The sequence below is a fragment of the Trachurus japonicus genome, chromosome 5 (assembly GCF_045865225.1).
Source record: "Trachurus japonicus isolate A0001 chromosome 5, Traja_1.0".
In the NCBI taxonomy this organism is placed as follows: domain Eukaryota; kingdom Metazoa; phylum Chordata; class Actinopteri; order Carangiformes; family Carangidae; genus Trachurus; species Trachurus japonicus.
In genome coordinates this window covers 34,789,853-34,798,931 of record NC_140911.1, presented here as the reverse complement: position 1 = coordinate 34,798,931, position 9,079 = coordinate 34,789,853, and the positions used below count along the sequence as shown (strand labels likewise).

Below are 9,079 nucleotides of genomic sequence, written 5' to 3'. Positions count from 1 at the left end.
TATAGCCCCTACTTGATTTTTGAGACGTTTTGTGTCAGTGCAGTTTCCTTTTGTAGTAATGAGTAGACTATCTAATTTGTGCATAAAGAAAGCAAGAAATTGTGTAGGCTACAATGGCTAATTTCTTGCTTTTTTTAAGCCTACAATTGCTGTAACAGATGCCAACAAAAAAACATGACGTCAAGTGTCTAATAATAAGAATAACTATTATAATGGGCTAATGTAGTAGTTTCTGGCAAAATCAGTAACCTAGTCGTGGTGGTATTAACTTTTATTGTAACAACCCACCTCCTGCTCGTTACGCCTCTCGTCATCCTGATGACGTATGGTGAGTCAGAGCAGGGAGGATCTCTAATGCTAATGTATCCCATTGGTCGCCTCAACCAATGTAAACATGTAGCCGTTTCATCGGTCTAACCTCACTGATATCAAGCGTCGCTTCGCCTTGTATTATTAAATCGTTGTCAAGTCGGCCAGGTGTGTGTTTAACGATGGCTGTGTTGCCTGAAGTGCTGGTTTCGGAGCTCCGGCGGTGCAGCGTTAGCCCGGTGGCGAGCTAACGCTGAGTAGCTAACTGTCGGGGTCGTGTTTGTATGAGGCTGGCCTTTGCTAATTAACACGGTTAGCTTTCAGTTGGCAGGCACGGAGGGATAAATCGAGTTTAGCCAAACAAAGGATGGCAAGTAATGTTATCTAACAAGGACATACCAAGAAGTGGAGAGAGAAAATGAAGAAATCTAGGAGTGCTGGTGTCTCGTCGCCAGTGAATGGGAAACAGGGCAACGGTGAGTATTGTCCCGCTGAGTTGACTGTCTGCAGTTTAGCCTGCCATACCAAAGTCTGCATCCTGGGTCTTTTCTAAGTAAAGAAAAAACAAAACAAAAACATGACAACTCGTGTCTGTTGGGGTTAGCGAGGCTTATCATGTCCCCGACAACGCCTACAAATGTATTCATTCAATACACTCGCATGCTGAAAGTCAACATATGCCAGCTAGAGCTAGTTGAACGTGGTGTTTTATGTGTCTCAGACTGGGACGCCAGGCGGAAGAGGAAAATCGCGGACATCACGCAGGCCCTGAGCGTGAGTCCAGTGGATGTAGCAGCTCTGAGGAGGATGGCTATCAGTGAAGGAGGACTGCTGACTGATGAGATACGTTGTCAAGTGTGGCCTCGGCTTCTCAACGTGCCCCCTCAAGTCTTGGATCAGGAGCCAGGTATCATGTTAGCTACTCATGCATCGACAGAGTAATGACAAAGTAATTCAAGCTCCATATCTATAAGCTATTGCACACACCTGTCCTTCTATACATGGCATTTAGTAAGTCATGCAGTTGCAAGCTTTCACATTGACGCATGCAGTAGTGCTAATGGTTAGATGTCTTGTCAGAGACAGTGGAGCGAGAGAATAACAAGGACTACAACCAGGTGCTGCTGGATGTCCAACGCTCACTGAGGAGGTTCCCACCTGGTAAGTACTGACACACCACAAAGTGTGACTCTACATTTACAATGTTGTCAGCTGTATGTTGTATGTTATACGCTCAGGTGAACACACAATCAAGCAGTGCTGCACCTGTCTAGAATTTGACTTACAAATGAATACTAAGCAGTCAATCTAGCTTCTCTACAAAGCCACCCATTCACTACAGTAAACGGTTTACTCAATTTACTAATTTAAAAAAAATCTAGATTTTCTATTATATTTGTATGTTAAATGGAAACCACTTTGCTCTCACTTGATTTTTAGTGTTGCCTTTGTTAGGAGGCTTCTTGGCACTCAAAATGACACAGAAGGTTCAGCCACATTGTCTACTCTGTCATTACAGAATTTCTGCCAGTTCATCTTAAATCAAGATCTATCCGTTTAACGCTATACTTGAAAAAGTCCACCCAGAAAGTGGCCATGAAATAATGTAAGAACTCTGGAGATTTCAGCTTCTTTAAGCTTGGATCTCAGTAAACTTTGATCTGTACCAAACTGTGATATCTTTCAGTCATGAGGTTGAAGTCACACAATTTCAATTTCAGTGCTACTGTATGGAGGAAAAATCTCAGCAATACTATACAATACTACATTTTCACATTTAAACCCCTTAAAATAAATTCATGTAAGTATTTGAATGCTCAGAATACAACATAATATGTGCCACTATAGGTTTTATACTAAAATTATGATGTTGCATTATTTATAATCGTGTTTTTCTTTTTGGCAGGCTTGGCTGCTTAGGTGATCCATGAATGTTACCATTCATGCACACAGATTATCCTATTTTTGTCTGAGGATTATAACACAACAAGCACTGTTTCTAAATTGTTAAGTCATAGGCTTGAACGAATTAGTGAATGAAATTGGTAATAAAAAAACTGACACTGGATTGTGTCTATTATTACAGGCTCCTTGGCATACCTAAAGCTAAGTGTGTTCATTTTGTTTTGTATGGTCATGAACAGGTATGCCAGACGAGCAGAGGGAGGGTCTCCAGGAAGAGCTAATTGACATCATCCTCAGAGTTCTGAAACGAAATCCCCAGCTGCATTACTACCAAGGATACCATGACATTGTTGTCACCTTCTTATTAGTCCTGGGGGAGCGCCTTGCAACTGCTCTTGTGGAAAAGCTCTCTACACATCACCTCAGGTACTTGACATATACATTTATAACAATATAATAGTGAGGCCCAAAAACTCTGAGTCTACTTTCCAGTTTAAAATAAGCTGGAAAGTGAATGCGGTGGTTAGAATAAACTGTTTAGTCAGTTTTTCTTTCTTTGTTGATTGTCTACAATATTCTTTCCCTTCCTCCCTCCCTCTATTTAACAATGGGCTCATTGTTGTGCACTTTCAAAATTGCTCTTTGTTATTTTCTTTTTCTCAGGGACTTCATGGATCCCACCATGGACAACACAAAACATATACTCAACTATTTGATGCCCATCATTGAGAGGGTCAACCCAGATGTGCATGACTTCATGGAACAGTAAGGCTCCCTGCCATTTTAGTGACAACAGGCCAAATGAAATGATTTTCTGTTGCTTACTGAGCTTTGTGAACCGCTCAGTTCAAACGTTTCCAGAGCTTTATTATGCAGTATATGCCAAGTAATTGCCAGTTTAGGCAGATTTAACTGTTGCTCTCAGCTCTGAGAGAATTAAAAACCTTCATATGTGACAGAGCTTCCCCTTTGGTTATAAAAGTTGATACTGTTTGTATCTGCTCTATAGATTGTGTCCGTTGTCCTGAATTTGGACACTCATCCTTTAATTAATTTCACATGCAAGTTAGAAGAAGGTTTATAACAATTACTGTATGCGACTGTGAGCTTTCAAACATTTAAAAATCAGCTTGATCGCTCTACAAAAGATGAATTCCACATGTACCAGTAGCTTTTTACTATAAGATATACATAACGTGTTCTTTTAGTTAAAAATTAAAAATCCATAGGATTTATTTATCAAAAGTAATTTGAAATGGGTGATACATTTATTTGAATTTGTTTTACAGCCAATGGGCTTCGCTGTTTGCTGTGAAGGATGACTGCTTTTACAGTATACTGATCCTATTATGACAGCTCAAAGTTACTTGTGTAAAGACCGAGGATCACATGTCACATGTCCTCCTACCTGGAGGGCTAACATGTTAGTTGCCCTCTATACCTGACTTTCAGTTAATCTCAGACTCAGACTTTCTTTATTTGTCATTGCTCAAGAAACACAACAGTGATTATTGGCAACGAAATGTCAAGATCCTGCTGCATTGTACCTGGTGTAGAAAACTTAATTTTGTGTGCTGAGACGGGATTTCTGCCATGTTTTGATTTTCAGGGCTGAGGTGGGTACAGTCTTCGCTCTTAGTTGGCTGATCACCTGGTTTGGCCATGTCCTGTCAGACTTCCGCCATGTTGTCCGGTTGTATGACTTCTTCCTGGCCTGCCATCCATTAATGCCCATCTACTTTGCTGCTGTGGTGAGTTCCCAATTATCAGCACTTGAAGTATGCTGCCCAATCAATTAAACATTTCTAAAGAATGATTTAAGGATTGACCCTTTAATACTGAAACTAAAACAGGATACAATCTGCCTGTTTGAGGCACCACAGAAACCCCCAATATGTGAAAGTTACAAGAATTAGTGCGTACATTGTTCATCATGAGTATCATGAGAGGGTCTGACCGTTCCTCCGATCAGCAGATAAGCTGTTGCCAGAGATGAAACCCCCTTTGCTGCATCGACCACTTGTGCATAGTCATAACCAGTCAGCTGTCACATAAGTTCACATGAGCACGAGTGATTATTTTTCTTTTTCTAAGCACCATTCATTATGAGATTCCTATCTGCCACTTAATATCTGTGTGTCTGTGTGTGTGTGTGTTTATTCGAGCATAACTGGAAATGTCAAGGACACGGGTTGACAGTCAATTTGCCTTGGGGCAGTATTTTTTATTTCATTAGATGGCAGGCCAGAACATACAACAAAGACTCATTTAAGAAATTGATCAATCATAAATGGAACTAGATTTTGATTGGTTAACATTCAACTGTGTGGTGCTGTGGCCCATAGGTGTATGTTATTTTTTATTTATTTATTTATTTATTTCATACAGTATAGCATACATGCACAAGTTCATACTTGTCTTGCAAAGAAGCATAGAAACCTTTTGAACTTTCTGTCAAAACCTTTTTTTTTTCTTTTCTTTTTTTTTTTAAGAATAAATGTCTTGTGAAGCTCTTAAATCTGAAAGGGACTCAGGCCTGTCTTTGTGGGTTCTATTCAAATAAAACATTTTCAGATGGGCTCAGCATTTTTACAGAGATCTATGGTCTCCACGAAGTGCGAGCCTCAAAATGAGAACAATCCAGTCTTTCATACAGAAAACAAAGATATGGGAGTAACCTCCCTCACGCGCAGCTTGTGGTTTCAGGATGGACACGGGCTACTTGAGTCGCTGCTACTGGCTACTGACGTTTCAGCACACTGTATTATCCCTCCCTCTTAGACTTTTAATTGTATGTCTTTTTACTTGCTGCAACACATATAAAACTGAACTGAACATATGCATATACATAAATCTTTCCCATTAATAATGAGAAGACTGACTCTGTGGATAACTAATGCAGCCATGAAGGAGAAAGGAGATCTACAGTATTTGAGCCCCACAGTGCAGCTTATGGACCTGATGTAAATGTCTTGCATTACCTTACAACATGGATAAAAGAATAACATGCATTCTTCAGGTGGGGGTAGATTCTGTTTTGTACATCGAAGCTAAATGTAGCACTGTCATACTAGGAGGTCAGATGTAGTGTCCCTGGTGTTGGGTTTCTACTTAGTTTCCTGTTTTTGCCCCCAGAGGGTTTTCCTAATTTTACACAGTCACACACCCTTTCCTTCCCCTCAAGCAGCTAAAAGCATACAAAGTGACAAATTTGGTATGAGGTTCCATACAGAATACAGTGATAATCATAATATATCAGAGGCCATTTATTACATTTATAACTCATGCATTTTTCTCCCACATCACTGGTTCTTTGGCTTTTTATTAGCAAAAATTAAATATTGCTTTCATAAATACGTATTTCACTCAAGTCGAATCACACCCGCATACAAATGAAAGCTTCCTCGTACCTTAGAATGAGTTGTTACAAGTCGTTACAAATGGGGGGCGCACCGAACCGAGGCTGCCATGTTGCATCGCCATTTTTTACATTGGCAGTGTGACCGTAGGTAACCATAGAAACTCACCGGAGCTGTTGGCTCGGGGAGAAAGTTTTCCAGGTAGCCCTGTTAAAACTGTCACCACTGTGTAGTGTGAGGAAGGAGGGAGGCACTGATGTTGCATTCAGGTGCAGTCAGGCAGACGGCCGTCGGCAAACCAACCGGATGTCATTTTACTGGACGAGAGAAAGACGTTTAAACCATAGAAAACCATAGACTGTAAAGGTTAAAACGCCTGTATTGTTTTGCCTCATGCTGGCGGACCACTTGTTTACATAGACGCTTGTTTATCCTGTTACATGCAGCGTCTGTTGTCTGTCTGACGTCTGCCCGATTTCACGTGAATGCAACATCAAGAATACGTTCCGATATGCAACCGCACCACTAGATGGCGGTAATTCCTACACATTATACCTTTTAAATTAGTTTTATAAAGTAGCCACTGGTTCAGATTCAGATTATTCTAAACTCATGGAGCTCTGAAGCAATTGCATATTGTGACACTTTGAATTACAACTCTGTATTTGTGCCTGTGTTGCAGATTGTACTGTACAGAGAAGAGGAGGTTTTAGAATGTGAGTGCGACATGGCCATGGTTCATCACCTGCTGTCTCAGATCCCCCAGGACCTGCCGTATGAGACTCTGATCAGCCGAGCAGGAGACCTCTTTGTCCAGTTCCCTCCTTCTGAACTGGCTAAAGAAGCTGCCTCACACGAAAGGTGCTTATCTCTTTAGGGTTATCTTTACAGCTGCCTCAGTGGTGGTAATAATTTACTTCTCTGCTTCTACATTCACACGCTGACCGTTATATGAACTGTAAAATTCATATTTCAGTTTCTGCTGTTTCTCAACAACTTCAATCACTCACTGTTCTTTTATTAACCCTTTCATATTCTGTCTCTCTTGGTCTCTCTCTCTATGCATGTCTCTGTTTACCTCCGAAGCACGGCAGCCTCTACCTTTAAGGACTTTGACCTTGCGTCCACTCAACAGCGACCAGACTCTGTTCTCCGTCGCCGACGCAGGCAAAAACAAGCTGCACTGGAGAGCTCAGCAGCCGGCTCGGTCGTAGCAGTGGCTCAGCCTTCAGCGGCGCGGCGGTTTGTTCGACTGGCTGTCATGGGTCTGACAGTGGCTCTAGGGGCAGCAGCCCTCGCTGTCGTCAACACTGCCCTGGAGTGGGCCCCGAAGCTGGATCTGTTTCCTTGATCTGCTCCTCTTTTACTCCACTCCAGCTTTATCTGTCCCTAACTTTAGTTGATGGGTTTGCTTCCAAGAACCCTTTAAGTAAATAAACCCACAAACCCTTCAGTCGATAACACTGTCAGGAGCGTACTGTCTAAACTGCACCAGTTAACGCTCCTTTTCTTCTAGGATGTTTCTAAACATCCCACCCTGTGTAGGGCTTTTAGGACCCCAGCCGAGGGGCCTCTCAGTGACTCATGAAGAGCGTGCAGCAGTATAACAAGAAGAGCTGCCAGTGTTCTGAAATGAAGAATCCATCCTGTTATAATGAAGAGACTGTATTTCTATTATCGATGGTGTCATTATTAAAGTTTATTTATATTTGGTATTAGGGTAATCTGATATTGAGTTATGCTCACAGAGATTTATGCTGAACGCTTAGTGGACTCACTACACTTGAAACTGCTGCCAATTAAGAGAGCTGAAGTGAATGTATGAGAGTGTGCATGGGTTTGTGTGTGTGTGTGTGTGCGCGACTGCGTGTGCGCCTGTGTTTGCAATCCGTTTGTTATCCTTTGATACCTGGACTGAGACCAAATAGAGGATTGGTAGAATCCTCTCTTTGTATAATTTCCTGTTTCCTAATTCAAACTGTAGGTATGTCAGCAGCTGTATAGGGATATGGTCATTTCACACAGGCACTTTTTAAGGTCAATATTTTTTTTTATTATGTTTTTAGGTCCTTTGGCCCCTTTTACTTGTTCAAATCAGCCTTTTCAGCAAAGAAAGAAAAACTATGAAGTACCTTTTTAAAGATGGAAACAGTTAATAAATAAATAAATTAGTGTCAAAATATTCTAAGTGTTACCAAACTCAATGTTCCGTCACCTGCCTAAGACTTTATTTTATTTTTATCTCAAAACTCAAATGTTAAGATTAAGCCCCTGATTGGAGTACAGCTACTGTAACAGGTGCACACTCACTTCTTTGAATTCGCAACCTTGAAAATGTGTCTGTGTTTCATGGCCTCAATCAGCTAGTCTTTGTTTTCTCTTTCACTTTTTCTGGAGTAGATGATTAAATCTCTCCTGTAGTTCAGCAACTGACTGAAAGACTCTCATTCAATTCCTGGTAGCAGAAACAGCAGAGCTCGGAGAACTGGCAACGAAAATTGAGAAAAGTTAGTGGTAGTCTTTGGGTGGCGGACCCAGTTTGCACTGACATTTAAGTTAGTCTAAGGTGCTTCACTTGCGCCTACTGGAAAAGGTGCTCCCGCCAGAGAAAGCACCTGGGGCCTTTGAATTAACACTGTCCAACAGTTGTGTTTTAAACATGATATAAACTCTGAACACAGCTTTTCGTAAACAGGATTGCCTACAGTGTAGAAATTCAACAGCAGTCCAGTTTATTTCAATGTTCCAGTTGTTTCTTTCAATCACATGAATAAGGGATTGCATATGTGTCAATGACACCCACCTGAATACCCAAGTCTTAACAGAAAATACTACTAAATAGTTAACCAGAGCACTTCATTATAAGTTAATTCATTTGAAATCTTTTTTGTCTTTTGTGTAACAGAAATGTCACCTGTATTGGATGGCTCAAACCCCAGTCAACTGAAAACAAATCATGAAAGCAATTCAAATTGATAAAATTAGTTTTATTGTTACCTGAGTGTTAGAAACTGAACACTTGGGCATCCCATTCCTGTATTTTGATTTATTAATTTATTGCCTTTGTAGTGAGCTACTGATTCAGCTGGTGAGAGATCTACAGTCAGAGCAAAATGAAGGTGACCTGGAACGTTTCCAGGGATGCTCTGAGGTGCCTGAGAGAATAGCTGTTCAGCAGTATTGTAATGCTACATGTATCTGCACTCAGTGGTTTTCGTTTATTTCCATTGCACTAAATGATTTATCTGCCTTTTATGTTTATTTTGTTATAATAAAACTGTCATACTAATGTTAAGTTGTACAGAGAATGCTAATAAACTATAGTGAAAATGTTCAGTGTGATTGTTGCACATGAATGTAGAAAATAGAAATATCTTACAACCTAAAAAAAATGCTCTGCTTTCAATAACAATTCTTTTCTTTCACACACAACACATTAAGTTTTTTTTTTTCACAGAAATTTGTAAATGATAAAGCTTAGTCTACCTAACAGTCTATTCTGTGTG

At 40.5% G+C, this 9,079-nt stretch overlaps 1 protein-coding gene across 2 annotated transcripts; it reads left to right on the top strand.

Moving 5' to 3' along the window:
- The first annotated feature begins 390 nt into the window (after positions 1-390).
- tbc1d20 (TBC1 domain family, member 20) lies at positions 391-8,905 on the top strand. Of its 2 annotated transcripts, none has more exons than XM_085777692.1 (8): positions 391-779; positions 1,031-1,216; positions 1,390-1,470; positions 2,454-2,640; positions 2,878-2,979; positions 3,824-3,965; positions 6,256-6,434; positions 6,660-8,905. In XM_085777692.1, exons 1-8 carry the CDS (start codon positions 728-730, stop codon positions 6,922-6,924), a joined length of 1,194 nt encoding a protein of 397 aa, XP_085633818.1. In that variant the 5' UTR covers positions 391-727; the 3' UTR covers positions 6,925-8,905. The 2 variants fall into 2 exon arrangements, with proteins under 2 accessions (XP_085633818.1, XP_085633817.1); XM_085777691.1 differs by having other exon boundaries at positions 391-785.
- The last annotated feature ends 174 nt before the right edge of the window (positions 8,906-9,079 follow it).